At 41.8% G+C, this 26,521-nt stretch overlaps 1 protein-coding gene across 1 annotated transcript in view; it reads right to left on the minus strand.

The window, feature by feature from the left end:
- RARB (retinoic acid receptor beta) overlaps positions 1 to 26,521 on the minus strand; it is a gene marked incomplete at its 3' end in the record, with an annotated part of 190,708 nt that overhangs the window by 34,138 nt on the left and 130,049 nt on the right. Inside the window, exon 3 of the mRNA XM_035894117.1 lies at positions 8,668 to 8,809. Coding sequence (XP_035750010.1) covers positions 8,668 to 8,809 — 142 coding nt within the window. The remainder of the gene's footprint in view (positions 1 to 8,667; positions 8,810 to 26,521) is intronic.

Raw genomic sequence — 26,521 nt, forward strand, 5'->3', positions numbered from 1 at the left:
CGATGTACATGTTCTCACACACGTTTCTTCTAAGGGGAAGGACCAAGTATGCGTCCCCTCCGATACAGAGTCCTTCAGGCACATGCGGGTTGCTGCAGTTCAGACTTCCCAGAACTCTTGGGAACAATTTACTGCATTTCTCATGAACCTTGGCTACTGTAGATAACATTTTCAGGTTGGCCTGACAACCAAATAAGCCATGTTTAGCTTCAAGGCTCAGGACACTAGCAATTTGCTCATTCCCAGACTGATATTTATCTCGTCGACATTTCTCCATCCTTCAGATTCAACATCCCAAAATAAAAAAATAAAAGCTTTCAAAGGGAGAAGAAAGATAGCAGAGAAACCACAAGGTGCCAGTATAGAAAGCACAACCGGCATGGCACAATGGCAATTAGGAGAAAGAGATGCATCAAAGATGCCCCGTGCCCCCGAACAAGAAAATGATCCGAATGAGGAATACGAAGCAGTGAACTGAGTGCATAAAGGAAGAATGGAAGCTCTGAAACAAAGCTTTTGAGGTCATGGGATTGGGGTCTCAGCAGTTATGTCTGCATGACCAAGCAAGCGTGGCCTCAGCCCTGTGCTTCAGAGCGCATGGACCGGGCAGGGACAGGCTACCTCCGGATTTCCCATCTGCTCTTACAGCAGCATTGCCCAGCATAGCACAAGGCAGAAAGCGTAACTCGGGGTTTTGCCTGCCATGAAAGCAGTTGGGATACTAAACTAAAGAAGAGGCAAAAGCTACCTGCAATGGCAACACAAATGCATAGAGCCAGTGTCTTTACATGTATGATCCGTAATAATGCTGTGTCTCCCCCATGCAGGCCCAAAAACCAAAGCGGGGGACAAGAAGTAATAGAAAAAGGCCCCAGAAACAATGAGATCCATGTTAAGCAGCAGCTTTGTAAGAGACATCTGCCCCAAATGCCTTTTCTGGGAAACTGATTGAGGAAAGTGCATGATGATCCTTAAAAAAACCCCGAAGATGTGAAATGAAAAGATGGGTAGTTCCACCTGTGTCAGCACCACTAACTGTCCTCACCGAAGGGCTGGACCTCTGGAGGAGGTGGCATGGGGCTGGACTGCTACGGAAACCAGAGCTGCTAGCATAAACAGACAGGCGTTAGCCATTCCGTGGGCTCTGCTGAAATGTGCTTTCTTAAAACAAGAAAGGGTTCAATCAAGTCTGAGGAGTTTGCTAGAACTACTGAACAGTAACACGTACTTCTCTGGAGCGAAAGGAGTTTGCTAGAGCTACTGAACAGTAACACGTACTTCTCTGGAGCGTGCTGCAGATGTGAGCAGAAATTAAGACTGTATGCGTGTTACACTTTTCCCTGGCTCTAGTTATCTCCGAGTTTCACATGTATTGAAAGAAAAGTTACGCGTACAAGGACTCTGTGCCATTCAGCTGAATTTCTTCCACAGGACAAGATCAAGAGGCGTTCAGAAAGTCCACTAACACCCAGTTGACACTTTCTCCTTTATTAAAGCACGTCTCTTTCAGAGCATGCTTGGGTCGTGCAGTAGAAATGATTAGCATAGTAACTTTAGAAGTGTCACAACTTTAATAAAACACCTTGTTAAGTAAAAGCTTAAGGAAGGCACACATTTACAGTCGCCAAGGACTGGGATTGATGGATGCAGACAAAGGCTGCAGAGAGCACACGAGCCCTGGTAACTTCTGCCAGGATCCGTGTTGTCATAGAGACAGCAGAGAGCGATGAAAAGTTCACCACGGTAGCTATACCTTAGTGAATAAGTCTTAATGTAACTTCCAGCTGAGGACATGTAATCAATCTCTGTATGAGCTTATTGAAGGAATTCCCTTTATGCTTACTCAGTCCTCAAGAGCCCAAAATGAGGGAAAAGGTTTTAAAATACATGTATTTTACTACTTTTAAAGACAAGCCAAGGTCTAGTGCTTCTTTCGGATAGGGTGGGGGGAAGATAACTGTTCCTTTTGAAAATGAAATTATGTAAAACATTAAAAACTTGATAAAGACATTCAATTTAAAAAAAAAACCCAAACCAATCAAACAAACAAAAAACCCTTAAAAACGTGGAATGTGTGATTCTAGGGCAGCCTGGCAAGACTGGCCACATGCAACAGTGTCTTCCCCTTTCCCCAGACATTTCCCTCATGGAGGTGGCCACGGCCCTGGCATCTCACTGCTGCTCTTCTCCCGTCGGGTTCAATAGCCTCACGCTGCAAAACACAGGACTTTTCCCCTGCTCTCTCCTCCCTCGCCATGCCTTTCTCCCCGCATCTCCCTTCCCAGTGGCACTCGACCCCTGGTTTATCTTCCCGCGGGGCAGCAGCACCCCCTGACCCTCCTGGGGTCGCTGCTCCAGGCTCAGTCCCACCACTTGGGAGGTATGGGACACTGGAGCCAACAACAAGCAGCGCAGAAATGGTGCCAGGGGTTGTTTATTGGCCAGGATCTTCAGTTCTTAGCTTACACAATTATGGCTTTTCTACTCAAGAAAGGGGGGAAGAAAAAAAATTTGCAGCACTAGCATGTTATGGTTTAAAGTTACAGCTCTTTGCGTAATGCCTGAAAGGCAACGAACAGAAGAAAAAGAGAACCTTAGGATGCTATTCATACTTTTCCCTAACATTTTAGGATATAAAGATCAGACTAATTACCAAACAGGCTTGAGTTGAGCAGGGTTCACTAATCACGCTCTGCTTGAGGAATTAGGAGAGAATTTACTTAGCCGCATCATGAAAGGTGCCAATAAATTGTTCAGCTGGAGAGTTAACATAATAAAAAAAAAAATCATTTTTTATATTATTTTCTTTAGCAGTTTATTAATTGCTGCCTGAAATACTTTTCTGAAACACAACGAGCTGCAAATGAATTCATGGGCTATTAATCTGCTGTACACGGCACTGGAGGGAAAGCTCATTAGGTGAGTTGATGCAATTACTGCTATTACATAACCATCTTCACAGAACATAGAGTAAATTATGAATAATAACATTCAATCTAAGTTGCTCCTTTAAACATTAAAGCTGGCAAGTGAAAGCTATGCAAAATCAGGGGGAAAGGCTAAAACACAAAAGAGGCAGACCCCAAGAGCAGAAAAGAAAAGCAGATCTGGTGTCTTTCAAAGAAGCAAACCGATGCGAAAAGCAAGAGATGTTTGTTTAACCATGGGAAACAATGTGCAACAAGTAGAACCCAGTTCTCTACAAGAGAATTTTAATTGTATATAAATCATTTTCAGCCACCCAGGCTAACAAAGCGTGCATTATCTTTGGCGGAGGACAGACTGACGCTAGAGGACTGTGGGTTTTGTAGCAGGAAGACCCTTCGTGTTGGCTTTGCTCTCATCTTAAAAAATCTCCCTATCAGTGGTATTGAGCGTTTGGCATTAACTTTTAAAAGTTCCCAATTTCTCAGCCTGAAAAAATAAATACAAGCATTCCTATCTGATCAGCAACTGAAAAAAAAAAAACCAATCCAACCTTAATGAACAAAATGAAAAAACTGTGATCTCTATGGCTTAGGCACGGGTTCTTCACAATCTATATACTCAAATTTTTAATTTCACTGGCATTTTCACAGTTTACATCTTTCACCTTCAAAGCACTTAAAATACAAGGTCTCCCAGCCCCTGTAAAAAGACTCATCATTTTCACCTCTCAAGATAGGAAAGCTAGTCTAATCAGCTTGTAGTGTTTAGAGAGAGGAATTAGTCCCAGAACAGAATTCAGGGGTTTGTGATTTCCACTCTGATATTTAACTTGTGCCTCTCGAGAAAGCGAGGCAAGGCAACTACACTGGAATTTTTGAAAAAGCCCCCAGCCACTGTGTGGTTGTTAGGCATCTAGTTAAAAATCTAGCCCCTAGCAAAGCAGAAACAATTCTTAAATCCGGCGCTTTCTGCTGGCTAAAAAGAATAAAAAACCAGTTCAGTTCTGAATAAAAGCATCTAAACAAAGATTTCATGCATTCTAATTAATTCACTTTAAAATTACATCAGTGGAATCTGCATGAACTTCTCAAACACAACTATGCAGACTCATCTACCCATTGGAGATGGAATCGCGCTTCTCTAAGGAGTCTGAAAGAAAATGAAACAGAAATATAAAATAAAAATTACAAACATGTCAGTTCTTCAAGCTGATGTTTCCTGGTTGCTGATTTAAACAATTAAAATAAGAAAATAAATTCATTCTATTGTTAGTAGCAGAATGTAATCATATGTTCTGAGGAGCATGAACATTTAAATATAAGACTCTGAAGTCTGTGACAAAGAGTAACAGACATTTCTGTGCAAGTTTAAAAAAAAAATCAAATAGCACAAAAACTGAATTCTCTGCACTTCATGGTAATTCCCCTGCATGCCCTCCCTTCCTCCTTCCCTCCCTCCAGAGACGTTAATTGTAAGCAGATTTACAAATCTGAACATTGCTTCAGTGCACTGAAGCAACCTGGAACAAGAATTCTGTGCCTTTATAAACATAATTTTGCTCTGTTAGAGCTCACTGCAGATGAGGTTTATGCCAGTACGGAGGGTTTCTCTGCGTCACACCCTGGTACGTGGGCTGGGTGTGTGTCTGAGGGGGACCCCAAAGATTGTCAAGTACAGTGACAGTCCTTGCAGTCTGCAAATTTTATAAAAGAGGATGGATGTGGAGGAGCTGCTGGGCTAAGCTAAGCAGTTGTGGCAGAAGGAAGCTCCATTTTCTTCCCTCTTGTACCCTGCAATAAATCCAGTTTAGATTTTCTTTAAGGGCAGGCTTCACCTTACAAAGCCTATGTTCCAGCATCCTGCTTGAAAGAGTCCTTTATTGCTTGAGAGCTTTGCCCAGCTTCCCGCGTGCTCCCTTAATTGCGGGAGGCAGTGCCATACGCCTGACCCCTTGCCAGCTCCCGAGGACCGAGGTCCGTGCATCCAGGCAACAGTGTGCTTCTTGCTGACACCTGGGGTCAGGCCAAGGATGGTGCCTCAACATCAGCTTAGAGATCACGTAATAGAAGGGCAAAGGTTAGTTTCCTAAGGCTCTCCATCACATAATGAGCCACTGTCGGCCTTAGTAGCCCTCTCACTTCAGCAGCAGCAAAAAAAACCCCAACAAACCCAAACCCCAAGAATCCTGTGTGATCACCATTTGTCTCTACATGTTAATTAAAAAAATTAAGAGTCTGGAAGGGTAAGAAGGATAGAAGTGGTTTGGAGTGGGGATCAGAACCTCAGCTGCACCTACCCACACCTGAGGACCCAATGCATGAAGTGACGTGGGACAGCCGTAAGATAAAGCCAAAACCTGATGCCCTGCTGGTGGAGGCGCTGGCTCTGGGCTGTCGCACTGAGAGCTGCAGCTCAGGTTGCAGGGACACAAGCTCAGGAGTTTCTGAAGGAGTGGGACCTGATGAAAGACAGCAGGGCTTTATTTCAAGCTGTGTTTTGCCCTGCTGTAGGATGATAAGACAGTCACCACTAAGCCGTTTCCCCTCACACCCTTTGTCTCGTCTATTTGGAGCACAAACTTATTGCAACAGTCACTGCACAATGAAAGACAGTCCCTACGCCAGTGGGATCCAGTTTCAGCGGGTCCTGCAGATATTATCACAAGGCAAATAGCTCCACTCTTGCCCTGGAGGCAGTCTTGTTATTGACCTCTTTTGATCAGATCTGGGGACTAACATGGGGTCGAAGATAACTTTTTTCCCCTACAGGAACAAAACAACCTATAAAGAAATGCAAATTTGGAGCATTCCTTCATCATCTCACTTCATTCTCCAAAACAAGATAAAGGCATAGAAGAAATGCTCAGTACCTCTTCTCTTCCAAAATGCTGTACCTCCATTTTTGAAAGCTTACTTATCACACCGGCTGGGCAGCCAGTTCTCATCTCTGATGCTTGTGCGGAATGCTTGCTCAAAAGGAGTCGCATATGCAAGTACTTTTGCATGCCCTTTAAAGGCAGAACAAATAAACATAGGACTGTAGCATTTAAGCACAGATTATGCTCTATACTGGAATTCTGCTTTTACTCCTCCTTAGCTCCTGGCAACAAACCTTGGGATTCCTATTTGCAGCTGCCCCCCCTTTGGGACTGGTTTGAGCATTGTAGGCTTGTTTCCCTATGAGATTTCTCTGATACTTTTTTCTGTCCTTTGTTCACGGCTTTCACGTTACAAGGTAACAGAACTGTAAGAAGGCAGAAAAACAAAATGTGAGTAAGGTACTGGGGGAAAAGAAGAACCTCTATCTGCTAAAAAAAAGCCCACTGACAAATATGCCTTTGTTTACACAAACCTGTAAAAGAAATCGAATTGAAACCTGGAGACATGTATGAAAGAAGGTCAGGTAAGAAAATAGTTTTTCAAATCTCTTAAGAGATGAAAAGCTCCTGTTTATGAAGGGATAAGACGGAATCACCTCAGACTTAGTTCTTAAGCCCAGAAGACAAGACACGCTGCATTCAAACTGATGACATTTAAAATAATTTCTCTATTCCTTTACAAATGCCTTCTACAGAAATGTAGCCAGAGGACATCCCTCACTTCTCTGTATCCTCTGTTCCCCCTCCAACCTGCTATCCCCCTTTCAGTGCCTGTAGTGGTTTGAGATAAAGGCAACTGCCAAAGGGCGATTTCACTCAGTTCACCCAAGGAAAACAGGGAGATAAAAAAAAAAACAAACCATCACCTAAGAGGCAGTAAGTCTTTATACTTTACCCTAAGTAACTTTGGTTAACACGTTAGAAGTACTGCTGGTATTTCCAAAACTTACTCTGATGTGACGCTACAGCATTTAATAAGATTACCACTTCACGTCAGCAATAAAATCCTTAAGAATTCAAGACCAACAAGCCCTCAGGTGAGAAAAATGTTTTGTCTTCTCTTCCAAACTGCATCATACTGTTATTATCAAGGAAAAAAGCTTCACGTGCACACATATATAGGTGGTCAACTACCTATCAATAAAATCCTCCTCATTCAATCTTCCATCTTTGTGCATCTTTGTATTTAGCCTACCTTTTCCTTTACTCCCATCAAGGTCTCCATTCCAGTAAACCCATACATAAGTATAGACAAGTGCCCTTCATGCACACAAGAAAACTGCAAAACCCAACAAGGACAGTGGAATCATGGAAATCCTAAGACCGCCTAGCTCCCCTAGCTGCTTGAAACTTGATGTCAGCCCTTTTCAATAACCACCATTTCAGATTTCCATGAAAAGGAGTTGGAAACACTGCAAAATGGTCCTAAAGATGTATCTGGTTCTTTCTCTGCTCCTCAACACCCCTCCTATGAGAAGAGAGGGAGGAGAGGGTGGGAGAGGAAAAAAAGGGATGCAGTCAGGAGGGACCAGTGTGACTTTGGGACCTCTTTGGCTCCTGCCCAAGTACGGAGAAGGGAACTACTGGGATGTCCCATGCAATTTGGGAAGGTGAAATGCAGAGGATGAGAACTAATCTAAATCGAAGTTCAGTCACAGATATCTCATCAGTGTTAATTTTTTTCTCTGGTCTGAAAGACTCTCTAAGCAACTCCTGTGGGTGAATTAAAGTAAAGAAGGGGTGTTGGGCAATTTCTTTTACCTCTCTTCCCTCTCAAATTTCTGTGGTGTTTATTATTGGAATTGACCTACTGAAATCAGGAACATCACTGACAGAGGTACAATCTCTCAACAATCTGTACAAAAGAGGTACAAACCTCAACAATCAAACAAATCACTACACCAAAGACTTTTTTTGTTACTGTAATCACTCCAATCAAAAATGAGAAAGTTTCAGAAGGATTACCCCATAGGGATTTCAGAATGGCTTTTTAAACTAAATTTTCATGCTTGACAGGGATATTAATAAAGTGGAAATAGAGAAAAAACACAGATTTTTACCTAAATATTTTAAAATGTTAATTTAAAGGGAAACCCAGAGATTTCTAGAAAAGAAGGGAGAGGAAAATCCTTTGCATTTTTCGTGCACTCAGCAGCATTTGTACGTAGTCAGGTTTACTGGCTTTGCAGGTTTAGAAGAGGATTTGCCAGCTTGTTTCACCTTTCCGAGAGGCTCTAACTGGTAGGAACAGACGACTCAAGGCCACTGTACCATCAGCTTTGTAAAATGGCACAACCTGGCGGCACCACCAAAAGAAGGACCTCTGGCACAAGCACCTGCGCTGGCACGAGGGAGAAAGTGCAAGGCTGAAGAAGGCTGCTACCTGCTGCACAAGAACCAGCAGGAAGCCCTTGTGAAGTGCGGTCCTGGGTTCACACCAAACCCAGCAAAGCCACGAGCCTGTCTGCAGGTCAGGAGGACGACTGAAACCAAGTTTAAGATGCCAGCGCTGTTCCTCTTACACCCTTGCCCCAAGAAGCCATTTCTGGGGCAGACGGGAGATAATTCAATCTTAAAGCAAGTAGCTGTGGGTTCATTCTTTTAAAAAATATGGTGAAATTACCCGCTTGCACAAGCGGTGTGTTGCACAAAGTTCTAACTGACAGCATTTAGGCAGCAAAGTTAAGGACTCAGAAGTTCGTAAAGTAGAGGTCTGAAGTTGGGTGCGAAATCCATGCTCCTTTCTCTGCATATGAATACAGATACTAGCTTCAATCACTAATTGCGTAATATTTTTCTCCCTTGGAACTGCCACTTATACATAGGATGCAACAAATACATTGTTTCTGAAGACAACTTACATTCTTTGGACATTCCCACTTCAAAGCACTTCTGTAGTCTGCAGTACTGGCAGCGATTTCTGGTAACTTTATTGATAACACAGTTTTTATCTCTGTGACATGTGTAAACCATGTTCTTCTGGATACTCCTGCGGAAAAAGCCCTGAAATCAAGAAAAAAAGAAATCAAATAAACTTTTGAGCTTCCCATAACCCTTAGAGACAGACACTAACATTGCTTTAAAATAACAAAATAAATTCGAAGTTATGGCTGGAGTATGGCATCTTTAAAGACTCAATCTTATTGTAATTTAGTATTGTTTCTTGCAACATAAGACTCGTCTCTTAAATAAAAACTAATTAAATAATGCAACCTAAGGCCAAAATAAACAAAGCTAGAACTAGTAACAGCATTCAGGAAATGAAGTCCTAGATTTTACCAAAAAGCTCAAATAAAAATCATTTGGGCTTATGGATGTAGTAATGAGTTGGGTAAACAACAGCCTTCTTAACAGATCCACTTGGAAGTCAAACACTCATCCAACAACCAACAGCCTCTCTCAGCCTAACGGTCCCGGCTATTTTTGTTACTGCAGAGATTCTGTAGTTTGAAGGCTGCACGTAAAAAGAGAAATAATTTGAAACCCAGGTCTCTTAGCTGCTGGAACTCCTACAGAAATTAATGAGGCTTCTGCAGGTGGAAGAGTTCCAGAATCAAGTTATTGAGTTGCGAACTTGTAAGAGTTGCCAATTACAGCATTTTTTTCTTATTCAGATACAGCTGTGAAAATAATCAAGCAATTACAATGATCTTGAACAGAAATTAAAGAGAAGTAGGGGCCTAGCTTGTACTTAAGGAACACCATTTGACTAGATTCCTCATTCAGCAAGTAAAAGAGAGAAAACCAGTTGTAAATGGCAAGGTGAGCTGGCATGAAAAAAGGCAAAAAAAAAAAGTTAATTTATTTATCTGCACTAAACCCCAAGCTTTAGATAATATCATATAATAATGAAAAAAAAAAAAAGAGCATTACTTCAAGCATTTTAGAGTTCAACCCACAATATTCAACGAAAGTATTTCTGCAACAGACATTTGGAAATTTGACAGCACTATTTAACCTTCTCACTCAGAGTTTGAAAATTGTTTCAGCAAGCACCAGGGTCAAATTTCAGTCAACATCATAGCATTATGGAAGAACAGTTAGCAATTTAATATTTGTCGGAGGGCTTGAGAGGTTAAAACTCTTCAACCGGCCACATGTTTACACCCTACAGGGAAGCGGTAAACTTGATGCCGCAGACGATAGCTCTGTGCCCACAACGCATTTGTCTAGAGATGCAATCATGGTAAGATATAAAATTGGTTCTCCTAGAAACACTCATTGAGATATGCGAGTAGTTCAAAAGCCAAAAACTCTATCGTTCAGAGTTAACTGGGAGAGTTTCTGGCCGTATGATCAAGGAGCGGTAGGGCAGGCACAGTCAGTAAGGGTTGGTCATAAATTCCTTGCACACCCAACATGCTATAGATGCTAATGTTATGAAAATACCTCAAATTCACTCAGAACTAAAAAATGCCTTCTTAATCACGTAACCCCTGGCAATGGTTTTCCATAGCTTTTGCACAGGCAAGCCCCATCCTGAGGTTAGCTCTTCTTAATACTACCACCAAAGAGGTAAATAAAAACTCTTCCTTAAGCTACTGGACACAGAAAAATTTAAAGCTATTTGTTTAGGCAATTAAAACCTTTTTTGTTGTCAATAACACTGCTCCTTTATATTCCACACTTCGGATGGAATTTGGATTTGCAATGGAAAGCATGGCAAGCATGTGTACATTTGTTTACTTGCTGAGAAGAGAATTTATGGTAATATTCACTTACTACTTTCTTGCTTTGATATTCCCCTAATTGCAATGCCTGGATCTGCGGTAATTGCTGAGGATGCCAACCAGAACTATAAGAAGTCTACAGCATCTATTTTGGTTGAATTCAATAGACGGCAAGTGTGAGTTGTGCTGGTTCAAGGGTCTTTATACGGCTTATTTAGCCACCACCTTTTAGTTGGAAAGAGGTAGGGGAAGCCACGACTGGTAGAATCATAGAATCGTTTAGGTTGGAAAAGACCTTTAAGATCATCAAGTCGAACCGCTAACCTAACCCTGCCATCCCACCACTAAACCATGTCCCTAAGCACCTCAACTATCCAGCTTTTAAATACCTCCAGGGACGGGGACTCAACCACTTCCCTGGGCAGCCCATTCCAGTGCCTGACAACCCTTTCAGTGAAGAAATTTTTCCTAATGTCTAATCTAAACTTGGCCTGGTACAACTTCAGACCATTTCCCCTCGTCCTATCGTCCATTACCAGGTAGCTTCCCCTGCAGCAGACACTTCTGGTTTACTGACACAGGCACTACATGAAACAAAATATGAGCTTCAAAAGTGTCACCCAGTACACAGAAAAGAGGAAGCAGCCTCCTCCAAATATACCTGTGCCTCACCAAAACATAACCAGTAGCTAACTGCTCCGAGTGATGGATGAGTTCTGATATTTAGATGCAAATTCTGCATCCTTTTAACCTAGGGTTTAATTACAGCCCATCAGGAGAGGCGGCTGACTCAGTCCTCGGCATGCGAAGCTGACCACACAGCCCAAAAGAAAAAGGTGATCTGCAGACAGCAAGAATAGAGCATTCATGAACTAATATAAAAGTCTTAAAAAGAACAAACTCAGGAAAAGCAGATCTCCAAGTCAAAGACAGTTTCAACAGCCTAACCTCCCCAGGCAATGCCTTACACAGGGTGAAAGATGTAGGTGAGGATGTTAATTGTGGAAGCTTAGACTGTTGTTTTACAAATTACTTTTTAACACCTGTATTGATTTTCTTCCTGGAGTTAATCAAGAAACAGAGAAAAAAACCCAACTTATTTCTGTAAAATATTCAGGTGAAAAAAGGTATAATGTGGTCCTGCTCAAAGCTAAGGACATGTTTCTCAACAGCACGTTAGGGCCCATTCCCCAAGTACTCTTCCCTAAGACAACACTGAGATACTATTTGTACTACGATGTGTGGCAAGCTCGTTTTAAAACCTCAGCAATACGTCACTGAAAAGTGACTTGATCATTAAAATTTCCTCTGGACGAGCACTAAGAAAAATGCCCAGATTATAAATATTATTTCATTTCTTTGCATACAAACCCCACACCACAGCCATCGCGGGGGAGTGACAGGAGTTCAAGCAGCAGTGGGCGAGGAGCCCTTGGGGCTCAGTTTCCCCACCCGCCTCCGCAAGCCTGGCGCGGTGCAGCCGCAAGTTTTGGGTGGCACTGGGTCATGCCCAGACGCATCTCCTGAATCTGACACTGGGCTCAAAAACCAGCCAGCATCCTCTCTATCCCTCTGCGGGGGTTTGCACCTCACCTGCTTAGGTTACCTGTAGCTCTTTGGTACCTTTAGTTACCTGTAGTGAGTGAGAGAAAAACCCCGCGCTTGCTGCCCAGTTAAGCAAAAAAGCACGTTTAAACCATTTCAAGGCGAGGTTCCAGATAGCACAAGTGTAATACACTGGCCTGTTCACTAAAAATAGCAAAGTTAGAAGCAGGCCCAAGTTTTCCTCCAACTGCTTTGTGTCAAATGACTTCCATCTGATCTCACAACCCCAAGAGTTTCTTCAAAAACCAAGAAAATCTGCATGCAACCTTAAGAAGTCGTCAGAAACAGAGACAGCAAACCTCCACTGCTTATAAATTAATCAACTTTCGAGCGCATACTGGCTCTTGGAAAACAAGCTACTACTTACTGTAATACATTCACCTCGAAAGGAATCTGGTGGAATATTTACATGAGCAATTTTTATGCATCCTGTCCAAATTAACACCCTGTGATGGGAGATGAGACACTCCTGTGCTGAAAACAAGCACAAAAGATTCTTTCTTTGTAATTTAAAATGCCTTATGAATATAAAAAACCACATTCTGTGAGACATAAAGCATTACTGTCATACATAATTGTTCTCGCTAGCACCTACAAAGTACTTGAATTTAAAGTAAAGGAAGCTACTGAACACCTATCAGGAACAGTGATTTGCTCTAATACTCCTTTTATCCACAACTTTTGAAAGGAACATGGATCTTGTGCTTTTATTTTAGCAAAGACAAACAGAGCTTTGCAGAAACCATACTTACGAATTAATTCCATCCTTCTGAGCTGCTTTTATTGGCATCCTTTACAGAAAGCATTTTGGACAAACGTTTCAATTTTTAATCTCATCTTTTCTGCATCCTATGCCATGCTCCTCCCAGGCCCACCAATCTTGTTATCTTAATGGATGACAGATAGAGTATCGCTCTGACCATGCCACATTAGGCGTCCTCATTTACCGAGTGCAAGGGAAAAATGCTGAGTATAAATTATTCAGAAATCTATTGTATCAGCGTGTGTTCTCTGAGCATCCACCACTGGCAGAGCAGACAGATTATTTTTCACTTTTAATTGTGTTGGTATCTTATCTGCTGCACTGAAAGCAGAGAGTGATACATGAAACCATACGCATTAAGCAGCAAATAAACCCAGTTTACTAGGTCCATTGCTTAGAACTAAATAACCAATTTAGGCAATCTAACTTCAACACGATGCCCAAAACTCCCACACCTCATCCCACTCGCCACTTACTTTTGTAGTATTCACCTGGTAGTGTGTCAAAATTAGAGCTCAGCACAGAGCAGCGGTGCCTACAGAGAATATTTACTGTTTCAGTAATATTTTGAATGCCATTTTGCCACTGGTTATCTGAATACAAAGGAGGTCATTAAGGATGAGCCCTCAAGATAATGTGGCTCAAGATAAAATGTTTAAGTTTACGATGTCTTACACAATTGTTAGCGTGAACTGCTACCCCATGCATATCTGATAGAGAATCCCTCTCCTTCACTGTCCAGTTGATTTTTGGCCAGTCAGATGACTTAGAGCTTAAGTTATGTACATCGCATGGAGAGATGGATTATTTGATCTTAAAAAAGTCTTAAAAATATTTTGCCAGCATAGGGCATGCCAAATCTTGTTTGCAGATGTAGTGGGCTTACAAGTTGAAGACTTGCATTGCAAACCAGGGACTGGGTAGCCAGCAGAGAAGGGCTACTGCAAGCTCCATCTGTTTGAAAAGCCTGCTCGGTTTATCTGGTCCAAGCTCTGATTACAGCCAAATACAGGCAGCCAGCTATGAGTCCTGCAGAGTGAGAGGCCATTCTTTGGTAAATTTGCAAAATAAGCTTGACTGAAGTGTATTGCTACTTTATCATAAAAGAAACAAAGGAGTAGGAAGGACTTTTCTGTGGTAGAGTTTATCAGCCATTTATAAACTCTGACTGACTGAGCTCTGAACGGGAAGATAAAAACCAGTAACAGCCAAAAAAAAAAAATCCAGCCCGCAACATACCTCAAATAACATACCTCTGCCATTAGATTTATTCTGAAATAGGGGCTGTACAAACATGCACTTTTTTAACAGAAGAACTCTGGCTGTGATGCATGGCCTCTTTTCAATCTATTTATTTTAGTCATTCGAGTCAGCCTCTAGCCTTGCTAACTCTGTAAAACGTTATTTAGGCAGGGTAAGGACCCGTTCCTGCTCTCTCAGGAGCATCAACAGAGACATTTAAGGTCTCACTCAGTGATGAGATCTGCACAAAACTACTTTGCTCTGTGTCCAGGGAATTGCCCAGGTGCATTCATGAACTGAATGTGGTTTGCAGCATTTTTATTACAGGGGGTAGCAGTCAAGGAACAAAAACCCCCTTCCTCACAAAGTCCTGGTAGGATCAGTGGTCATGTTGGGGCAGAGACACAAAATTTTTAGTTGTGAACCAGGAATATGTGCTCTGAAAGGCTTCGATAACATGCAATCCCACAATTGGAGTTGCATAGAAAAGGCTTATAAAAGACTTAAAAGCCCCAGCACATGCTGTTAAGGGATTCCATATAGTACAAAAGACACTGTAAAATGGCTGCAGTCAGAGCACGAGACCCCACAAGTAATGAAAGCTGCCAAAGCAGCTATCTCAAAGGAAGCTAAAATGAGCATATTCCCATTTGCACAGCACTTTTCCGGGATGTCTGCACTGTCTATCACACTTTGGAAGTCACGGCTTGCAGAATAAACAAATTAATTGTCTGACATTGTGGCTGGAAACCACCGCCGGCACAAAATGGAAGCAGCTACAAAAATAAGCAGAGGAAGGCTCGCTGCCGGAAGCGGGGAAATTGCGCTGATGATGTATGTCAGGGCAGGACAGGCAGATCTTTGCAAAAACAAATGAATAAGCATTGTTAAATGTCCATAGCTTGTAGCGAGCACCCAGAGATGCCAGGCACCCAGCGGCGGCAGCAGCAGAGGGGCCGGGCACCAGCCCACCCTGGGACGTGCTCTGGGTTTGTCCGTCGCTGCTGTTACTTCCAGCAGAAACTCTCTCCTCGCCGTCCACATTTCATCTCCTCTAGCCACTTACTCTGCAGATGAGGAGTAGCTGTAACATTCCATGGACAAAGATAACCAAATTTGCTATTGAAACCAGGGTGATTGGTTTTTGGTTTTTGTTTTTGGTTGTTTTTTTTTTTTTAAAATCAACAGAACTCAAAACACTTCATAAAAATAAGCAGGTGTTATCCCACTTCTCTCATACGGGAATACAGACCTGTGGACCTACGAGCAACCCACTAAGGGGAAAAAAAAGGCCTATTCCCTTTTCATTATTTTTACACAAATAGAAAAGCTTGAGGGTTTCAAGGTTTTCTCATTTCTTAAAAAGAGAAAAAGGCCCAGAGGACAGGGACAGGCAGATGTGGAAGGTGTCACCCCTCCCTAAGCTACCAAAATGGGGACACTCATCTGCAACTACAAGAAATTCTCCAGCAAAGACGGGGCAGGCCACAGTTGATAAATCCTAATAGTTTCTAAGGTGAAAAAAGCCTTGTGGGCCTCAGAGGGCAAGAAAAAAAAAAGATGTCAGAGCTTGAAGGAAACTGTTCATGGGGCTACTAATGCCAGTTAGCCATTAGCCACTGGTGAGGCTGGAAATGACCCCCATTTTTCATGGTGCCCACGCCAACACATCTTCTGATTTCACAAACCTTGGCCTAACGTTAAAAACGTGCCCCAAACTGTCAAAACATTGATTTTTTTCCCTTTTATTTCCCTGGGGAGTTTAAAACACTTCCTCTGGTCAGCTGGCAGAGAGGCAGCTACCGACGAAACGGGGAAGCTGCATTCATTTGGCTGCAAATCTGCAGCAACCGTATTTCTCCAGCAAGGGTACCACAGCATCCCTAAGACTATGCATGGATTTCTCCACAATTTTGATTTTCACTGAACTCCTGACCTTTTTAGCAAACATGTCAAAGTCTTCAGACAGAACAGTCATCACCTTGAAACAATATGTGAGGGGAAAGAACGGCTGAGATTTTCTGCTTCTCCACTTCAGTAATTTAAAGAGAGAGCAAGGCGCTGGTATGCGCGTCCATCTGCTTTCTTCGAATTAAAAAAAAAAAAAAAAAAAAAGAGATGAAATGTGTACAATTAAAAAGTTACAGTTAACTTCCTTTCAGTAATGTCTGTAGGATGTTTTTTGGCCTGCTAGGAAACTCCAGATGGGAAGAGTAATGAATATAATTTAATACAAATAACAGAAGATCAAAGAAACGCTTTTCTGAGTTGCCGTGCACCGCGTTATTTCACACAGTTTAATGGAGAATTCAGGAATGAATTATTGCATTTTGCTACTTTCTTATATTTTTGTTTATGCAAATCAATTCCCTTTAACCCAATTTGTGGAGGACCAGACCTGTAACCCAATAAACCCATAAAACATCACTAGGATGGTCGTACAACTGGCTAGCACTTACCCAAAAGGCTATATGTTGTTAACTGCTCATCATTTTTTTCTTCTCTTCCCCTCCAGTGCCTCAGGATTTATACCACCAATTAAGACAATAATGAGTGCCCCAGGTTGACCTCCCAGGAGCAAGAATTAATTAAGCGCAGTATTTCTTCGTAAAGAATGACACTTTTCCAAACCATTTATGTAGCTGCTCTCTTGCATGGTAGCACAGTATCAGGAAAGACTTTCCGAATTGTTATACCCCAAGCACATGACTGATTTGGGTTTATGCTCTTAATTTGGGTCTCTGTTTTTATCCATTGGGTTTTCGGATGGTTGAAGCAGGGGGACCATCTTCCAAGGGCCATGTCACAGTTTTACTAGACGTACATGGGATTTTTTGCACAGAGTTACAAAGGAAAGACACTAAGCAACAGCTGCTCTAACAAAGTAGTAGACCTCCTAGTAAAAACAAATTAAAAAATCCCCGCCAAGCTATACCCATGCAGTGACAAGCAGATTCCTGCAGCAGGCAGGACAAGGAAAAGACTCATGTTAGCTATGCAATTACTATGCTGCAATTACTTGTAGGAGTGTCTCAAATTAGCCTCTCTATTTAGCTGCTGGCAGAGATGGAAACACGTGAAGAGGAAAGGGCAAGCTCAAACACAAACCTACATGGTAGAAAGAAGGTATGTGCATGCTCCAAGGAAATTCCCCGCACGGGCAGGCTTTGCATCCTCCTCCTCTCCTCCTCCCCTCCCCAGCCTTCACCACAAAGGCTTGCAGAGTTTCCTCACATATTTGGCACCACAGTTACTTAACAGAAGAGGCACTGGGACTTTCATTAATTGCCAGCCAATAAAAAAAAAAAATCCCTGCAACTTCTTCACCATCTGAAATTTATAGAGGTGCTAGTTTCTAACCCACTATCAGCAACCAATCATTTACAGCTCAGCTGAAATAATAATGCAAACTATGCCACAAATATTTACATATGCCTGCAAGCTGGCTGAAGTGCAATTCCCCTTGCTCTAGCGGAGAGATTCACACAGTTTGCGTGCACAGCCAGAGGTGCCCTGCTCTCTCCCCAACCCAGCCGCAGGCCAAGACAGCACCCCAGTCTGAGCCCAGCTGGCTGGGTGGGTGCCCGTGGGTGCTGGCCCAGCACCCATCTGCCAGGATGGCCAGCAAAGAGCTCGCTCTGGCTGTGCCGAGGCACAGCTCCCGCTTGATTTCAAGACCCAGCATGTTTCTATTCTCTTTGTCCAACTTGAGAGGAGTTTTAAAATGTGCCCGATCCGCAGCAGAGAAGACGTTTCTGAGGAGGGATGAAGTGACGTACGAAAACAATGCAGAAAGCAACCCAAAAATATTCAGAAGAAATAACACGGATGTAAACATGCCAAAATAAAGCAGATGTCTTGAGCATTATGCTTCCTGGTACGTTTTTGAGGCATCCATCTGAATGGTTTATCAACACACGTTCCGTTATCTTCCCAAAATTGGGGTTTTTTTTGCTTTTAATTTTGACAATTGATCTCTAAACAAATACGTTGTATTGAATCTCTTGAAATCTGGCAAGTAATACGTTGTGCTTACTACTTTATGCTACACTCTCATTCCCCAGCATTCAGCGACAAAGAAACTCTGTTAATGCAGAACTACCCACTAAAACCTTGTAAAACGTAGAGTTTAGTGAAACTCGGATGCCTGGAGACTAGAAAACAGACTTCAAGTAAACACCCAGAAATATGCAAGTCTGGCGCTGTAGTACTGGCAGTAGTCAAGGAAAATTACCTTTCCACACTGCAGCTGAAACTCATTACTGAAGGCAATAGCAGAGGGATGAGTTGGAGCTGGACCAGCTCGGCAAAACCACCATTTTTAAGAGTGAGATGGTGACCGTACCCCTCTGCCCAGTTCCCATACACAGTCAAAGTACACGTGGTCAAAACAGTCTCGACAACATGGAAAAAACAGGCTGAGGAAGGTGGATGAAATGCAATCTATGCCAGTGCAGGGGATTAGCAACAGCACAAACAGAGCCAGAGGAATCAACTGACTAGTTCCTCCAAGAAGTAAGGACTCTTAAGGTAACACTAATCAGAGCTAGGTATCTCGTTGCAAAGCCTGACACAAATCATGCCGAGATGCTGAAAAAGCAGCGTAGCTTACAGGGCAAATGCAGCACGGCCTCCACCTTGCCTGGCGTTGGGCACCACTTGTTCATTCCGCCACGCCACAGGGAAAGCAAGGGAGAGGCTGGGACTGGGCCACTTTGACGACGAGAAAACATGACCTTTCGGAGACGAGTGAATAACTGGGGCTGATTAATTTAATACAGGAAAATCTTAGCAAGATGTTTTCCTGTTTTCTCCCTCCCCTGCCAGACTTTAATCAATAGCCAGATTCAAGCACAGAGCTGGTATAATCACAAGACGATCATTCTTTCAGTTTACGAAAATCACATGGACTTGGGATAAGATAAAAGGTCTTTTTAGTTTGCACATCCATTTGGCTCCTGGGTGCTGTGCTTGCATCTCTCCTGTTCATGTAACGCTCCCTTTCTTCTTCCCTTCAAAAAAAAACCCCAAAGCATAGTTTTCACAGGTTTTCATAGTTTTCTGTACACGTAGCAATTGTCATGCATCCCTAAGGATAAATGTGGACTGGTTAAGACCGTTTGCAGCAGCATCTGAGCAATGCCTTGATCCTCTGCTCAAAAAAAAAAAAAAAAAAAAAAAAGGTAAAAAAGAGGTAATTTCCAGTAACTTAAAAAATGATGGACTGCAGAGCTTTTTCTGAAATGCTTCGCTTAAATCTTTCTGAATGTGGAGCACTGCCACTCTTTTGGACCGGCAGAAAGTACATGAGGATCTCAGCACACTCTGAAGCGAGGACCTAATAATTTCCACATATTTATCGTAGATGCACAGGGCTCCAAAGCAAGCCAAGCACCCCAGAGACAGGGAAGACCTCTTCCCCTATTGGGAAGATTCATCTGGAGAGCAGCCAGCCGGGACACTTGCGGTAGGAGCGAACAGAAGCCCATCGGAGTGGCTGCAACCACGGCTATAAATCTCTTGCTTTCCTGGGTAAGTGCCTGGGAGGAGGGAGAGGGAACCGGCCACAGCTGACAGTAATGGGTCCCATTAAATTGTCACTTTTAAAGAGACTCTGAAATGGGAACAAACTCGCTCCGTAAGCATTTGATCAGTCTCCCTGCCACCAGGCGACGGCAGACCCTGCTCACGTGCCGTGGCGGGGGGCGGCTGGCTCTCCCCTCCGGCGCTGGAAGGGTCCCTAGCAGCCGCTGAGGTTTGCTATAGCTGGAGTCCAATCACCGACTGCATTTACAGCCAACTAAATCTACATTTTTTGGCACTACTTGCAACTGCCGTCTCACCTTGTAATTTATGTATCCGTTATTCTAGACAGGGGATCCAGAAACAATATACCTTTTCCCCTTTAAACGTCGGTATTATGATACAGTTTTTATTGCACAGTAACTTTTCCCACTAAAATATATTAAACGAGAAACTTTAAGCGTGCCCATGTGAAATCATAAGGGACTTCATACACAAAAATGTCTTTCTACTTCTCAGCTGTCTCATGAATTGAGCTGTGGGGATTCCAGCATATTATCAAAGGGAAGAACAATTTATGAGTAGGGACCCTGAATACTTGGCAGACCAGCTGCAGTAATCTACCAGTTAAACAGTTACGATACCAAATATACCAAACCTACCAATTACAGAATTGGTGGCATGGCTTCTTTAACACTACAAGAAGTTTTGATAACTGAAGTACTGAGCTAGACTGATCTCACACCTAGAGGTGCCTCCTCTATATGGAAAGTTCATCTGAAACAACCAGAATAACATAAAATATGAAGAAGGATGTCACAACATGTATGTCCTTTACACAGAAATAACAAAACAATATATCCATACTTGAAGACAGAAAGAAACACAGACAGAAAGAGTAAAAAGATAGGCCGTTACTGATTTTCGGAACTCTTCCTCGAAAATGGAAGAGGTTTTTTACTAAGGCATTTGTTTTGTTTTACAGGGGGAAGAAAAAGAAGAATGTATACAATAAATTGAAGAAAGAGTCTGTAGAGATGACTTTACTGGAAATCTTGGAAAATTACATCCAATTGTCTTTCCTGGAATAGCCCAAGACAGAAATTTCACAAAGAGCAGCTCTGCAAAGCTGAACAGCTCTGGGATCCATGCTGCAAATTCAATTGCACTCCATTTCCAGAAGAAGCTAAAGAAAATACCCCTTTAGGAAATTTCCTCAAAGGAACACTTCATTCAGGATTAGAAAGAACCTCTGTTTCCATTAGCAGGTCGGTGAGTAAGCGCAGAGAGCAATGGAGGGTCACTTTCCGAGGCCAGCCAGAGTATTTCTGCAAATTGGGAAGGTGGCTGCTTACAGACTGGGTGATGGTTTACAATAAACAGAAAATACAGATAGGTGTATCTTTCAAAAGGAATTCAAAATAAGTAGCAAACAAAGAGCATCTGAGTATCTACTCACCGTGTAAGTGAACAGAATTAGATAACGGACAATTCCATTTTGTACGCTTATGAAACCCCTTAATTTTGGATTTACTTCTCTAAGATGTGCCAATCAGAAAATCTTTAGGTTCTTGTTAAGAAAAATGCAAACTACAATTTTAAAAGATTTCTAAAGCAAGCAGAACAGTGACTCCAACCACCTCACTGGCACCAAAGTCAACACTCAGCCAGAACCATGCTCAGCAAACTCTTCTACTCTCCCCCTTTCTTCCAGGGAAAATGGTGCACTTTGTAGTGGGATCCAGCAAGCTATCCTAATTCTAAATTCAACAGATCAAATGCCTGTATATCCTTCTCTATCAAAGTCTCATTAGCCAGTTTCTTTTTAAAAAGTTCCAGAGTTAGAAAATGAAAGCTAGCTCATTGTAATTTTACATGTCTGTAATTGCTGTTCAGTAGGCATAAATAAATATGGTGTAGTGTAAAAAATAAATATGGCATAGTGTAAAAAAAAAAAAAGGTGGGCTATTACTGTTAATAGAAAAGCTCTGAGTATTTAATTTCTGAGATGTTTGCTCAGATATCTGTGTTTCCTTATCTGCTGAATTATCTCTGCAAACAATACTTTTAAGATTGTATTATAAAATGTTGTATTAAACATGGTGTAAAGCTGCATTTTTTTCCTACACTGTAACAACTTTCCGGGCGCGCACAGGACAGCTTGTACTCCACATCTATAATTAAAGGCCACATGTGGTCCTTAAACTAATGGAGAGCTATGAAATAGATTGACAAGATGAGAACTAAATAAAAGGTTTTTCCCCCTCTCTAGCAAAGAAAATGGAAAAAGTAAAATCCATTAGAACCTACTTACAGGAAAACAAACACACACTCCACATCCACTGCATGCAAACCAGGGGACTTCTCAGCAGGCAAGCGTAGCAGCCTGAACTGCAGCCCACCTGCTTCTGGCATCTCGTGTTGGTACGTCACGACATGATTTGCATAGACAGCACTTTTACATGTACATATAATTTACTTAATTCTGCCGAAGCTGTTGCAAACCATGCGCACGTTACTTATCTGGTGTGAACTTCAGCTCTCAGCCATCTGCTAATAAGCCACAACAGCTATGGGCAGGTGAAAGTTGGATAGAAATGTGACCAACGCATCTACAAGGACTCCTCAGTACCTACCTTGGTACAAAAAACCATGATTCAACTCCAATAACAACAGGTACACACACATGTAAATTTGAAATTTCTTCTTTTCACGGTGTGTATTCTCAGGTATAGAAAGGAATAGACACTGCAAGAAGAGTATGACTTGCCCATTTCAGTTTAATAACAATAATGAATAAACTATAGCTGTTACGGACTGGTTATTGGCCAAAGACCCTGAAAAGATATGCCAAGGTCAGCAAGCATGAAGGCTCCATCTATATTAGGAAATGCTCTTGGGGACAGTCATGGGCACTGTGGCTGGCTGACGTAGGATGGGAAAGTCCACATCTAAGTTAGTTAACTCCTTCAGCCTCTGAAATGGAATGGCTGCATCCAAGCCAGCCACAGGAGACGGTGGCACGCTAGGAATGCTAGTTGGTACAGCCAGAAGCCTTCCAGATACCCAGCACGGCAAAGCAAGTGCCCCAAAAACGTGGCTAATCACCAGTACACTGTCATTTAAGAGCCTGATGGTTCTGAGGCTTTTTTGACAAAGCCTTCACTGATGGTATCGGGAATTTTGCACCAGAAGGGAGTGCAAGATTTAAGCCAAATAATGGTATGTTGTTATTTGACAGCTGATGCAAAATAAGAGAGTAGTTTCCAGGTCCTGGTTTCACAGGACATTAGCCCCTGTGCTCACAAATAACTGGAGCAGTGTGGTTAGCACGGTTAGAAAGTAATTTGGGATAATCTCTGCGCTCCTATGGCACTGGCATCACTGCCAGAAAAAAATTAATTAGTAAAACCAACTATTCTCACAGCTTAAGATGAACCCCTGGCCTGTGACTGAGGGCAATGGGTAGGATAAGATGAAGATTACCTGTGGATGTATGTGCTATACCGCCCCTATAGACACTGCTGCTCTTTGTCTGTCCCTCTCTGCTCCAGCAGCCCAGTGCAGGGGAGCAGCAGAGGTATAATCCACAACTTGAGCCCAAAGCACTGGAAATCAAATATGGCATTCGAACGCGCAACATCATTTTCATTTTTGTTATCTGTTACGGTCGGCAATTTTTTTTTCCTTCCTTCCATGTCAATTCACACAACCCAGAAAGAGATTTTAAAATACATGGTAACACAAATGTGGGGTTTTTTTGTTCCTGATCCCAGCTATCTCATCATGCTTCCTTGCTCTCAGTGGACTTTGAATAAATATATGCTTTCCCTTCCTTTAAAAAAATGAATAAATCCCGTACCTGGTGAAAGTTTTGTCTTCCAAACAGAGAGAAAAATTAATTAAGAACTTACTGAAACACAGATACCAGCTTTTCAAAGGACACCTGGCTTTCCTGGTTTTGTTATTTTAAAAAGTAGTATCTCAAAGACAGCATTAAAGCAATCATGTCTCCTCTGATAGTACAAAATATCTAAAAATTCAAGGTTTTCAGTACTACCTTTAAATCAGTCACAATTCATTTAGTGTCTTTCTGCATATGGCACTGCTTTCTGCAAACAAATGGCTTTCAACGTTGCTATACTGCAAAGCGCTTACAGTTTAAGATCAGATGATATTAATAGTATGCAGAAATGTATCTCAAAATACATTTTTCACCTTCTAAAAAATGATTGTTGATTTAGCTAAAACTGGGAGCAATTTTCTATGATTTGAGGAATTTTTCATAGCTGTGCAGGAATGACAGCATGCATCTCTACTGCTGGCACTGTCACTTACTAATACAGTTTAAATGGAGACGAATACAGCTTGATCATCCAAGCTGATCTGTATTTTTCTTTCAACTGATAGAAGCTTTTACAATTGCATTGCTGCAAACAATATTACTTCTTTCCCTGATACAAATCATACTGTAACCAAATATTTAAAGCTCAGAAAAAAGGCACTTGCAACTTTACATTTCTTTCTTTTTTTGTTTCAGTTGTAGGTGATTAAAACATGCCAGAAAAACAAAGCCAAACAAATATACAGAGTATTCGTTAGCTGGTTTTATGAGGTTTGCTTTTATTTTTAGAGCTAAGTAACTTTGAGAAAATTCTATTTTTGGATCCTTAATTCCCAGTGAAGGGGCATAAATATAGGCTTAAATATAATTAAATTATAGCTAGAAGCTAACATGTGCAAAAGTAGTGTTATCAAAAAGAGCTGCTACTTAAGATCCCTCTACAAGCCCAGAACTGCCTAAGAAACTGCAAATCCATCCTCACACTGTAAGAGGCATTATTAAAAAAGGCATCTGTCCCAAAGGACACTGTTCCAACAAAGGGAACATGACAATCCCTACAGTATTTTAGGCCACTCATCAACATTGCTTGCAAACCAAAGCATAATATCCTTACCATCGAACTTCAAATAAATAACAAAAATCAAAACCAGTTCTACTATCTGTCAGTAGCATTTTGTAAATCTGTTGTTGACCGATGCTGATCACGGATTCATGGCCTGCAACAGGGGGAACCCCAAGCCTCTCAGTGTCCAGAGGGACATAACCATGGGGGACATCATGGAGAATATTAACATAGATGTGCTTTGGGCACCTAACACAATATCTTGTGGGGACAGGCTGTTCTGGAGGGTGACTCAGAGTAGATCTAGTTTAGATGCCCTGAATCAGTCATCAGTGGAACTCCTCTCTCTCCACGGACTGCAGAAAGAACCCAGCCTTCAAAGTTAGGCAACTCATTTTGGGCCTCAAATTGAGTGGTAGGGCTGCTTACTTTTGTAAGCACGACAAAGCTGTAACAAAACGACAGTTTTTCTCCCAAGCTAAATATCCATGTGGATCAGCAAATCTGGACAAAGCAAAAAATGTTTCATTTTCTCTCTTTTTTTCTTTTCTTCTCTTAAGTGTATCTTATTTGTGGGAGTCAGCCCTACAGAATTATAGACTTAAATGTCAAGGTTTATATCAATGCCTATTTTCCATACTGCTTAAAGTTTTTGCAATAAAGAAAAAAAAAAAGAAAAAAAAAATATATATATATGTTTGAGTCAGGAAGGTGTCAAACAAATAGACGTATTTTCATGGCTGAAGATGTTTGAAAATATATTGAATGTGGCTCCCCTTTTAATGTAATGATCCCACATTAGATGTGATTTTATATGAAAACCCTGATGGAAGGAAAGCTATTCTTCTTTTATGATAAAAGCTGACCTGGGATCACTTGGTATTGAAGTAGATCTTTCTACGTTTTTGTCCGTTAGCATCAACAACAGGCAAAGAGGCACCTTGATCATTCAGACAAAACTGCTGGACCGTAAACCTACCCTCTTACATGCTGTGCTACCTTCTCTCCTGAAACTGCTCTAGGCATCTTTGCTGCCCACCGAATTCAAGCCAGGAATCCTGGCAGGATTGCCAGCAGAGGAATGCTGTCTTTTAAATGCCCAGAACAAGAGACAAGGCTTTCAGAGACAGCTGAAGCTGCCACAACACCAGCTTCTCCTCCTCGCCCACACAATGATGGCATTGTGTGGGGAATCCAGCCCACTACTCTCAGCCTCCCTTTCTGCAAACCCAGCTACAATGACGAGTCAAGTCAGGACCAAAGAGCTGAGCTTTCGGTGACGGCCAGCCCTACAACCACTTGCACCAGCTGGATAAATCCAAGTTGCTCTCATTCTGTATGGAATTTGTTTGCGTGCTATCTAGCAACACCCAGAGACCAGGGGGGCGGGAAAAAAAAAAAAATAATTCAGAAGTCTTTGACTGAGGTCATGAAACGCAAGAGTAGATTCCAAAATCCGCCTCTGAAATGCCACACAGTTTACAAAATGGAAAAGTTGTAAATAAGCTGAATATTGTCAATGTATTGTATTTTACACATTAAAAGATGGACTGGCTCTGGAATTTTTCTTACAAAATACAAGTGCACTGTGAAAATCAGTTTGGTTTTGAGATTCTAATACATCCACAAAGCCACTGACAGGCTGTGATGCACAGAAGCCTTTCACAGCATAATACCCACAAATAAACACAAAGCCAAGATATTTTTTTTTTAAACCAGTTTAAAACAATAAAAAAATCCTGACTGCTGAATTTGACTGACCAAAAAGCTGGGGATATCAAGCTTCTGAAAGCTTCCAAATTTTAAATTAGGAAGGCAAAGAGTGAAGTACTCTGAATCTATAATCACAAATAAAATTTTCAGCATGAACACACTAAAATTAGAAAACAAGGTAGCTTAATATTATTTAGACAGCTCCTAAACTTTCATTGTGGTTCGTAAGTGCATGTTATGAAATACTCCAGCCCCTAAAAACCTTAAAAAAATAGTATATCAAAACAAGCCA

This window comes from Egretta garzetta, unplaced genomic scaffold (assembly GCF_000687185.1).
Source record: "Egretta garzetta isolate BGI_Z169 unplaced genomic scaffold, ASM68718v1 scaffold94, whole genome shotgun sequence".
Taxonomy (NCBI): Eukaryota; Metazoa; Chordata; class Aves; order Pelecaniformes; family Ardeidae; genus Egretta; species Egretta garzetta.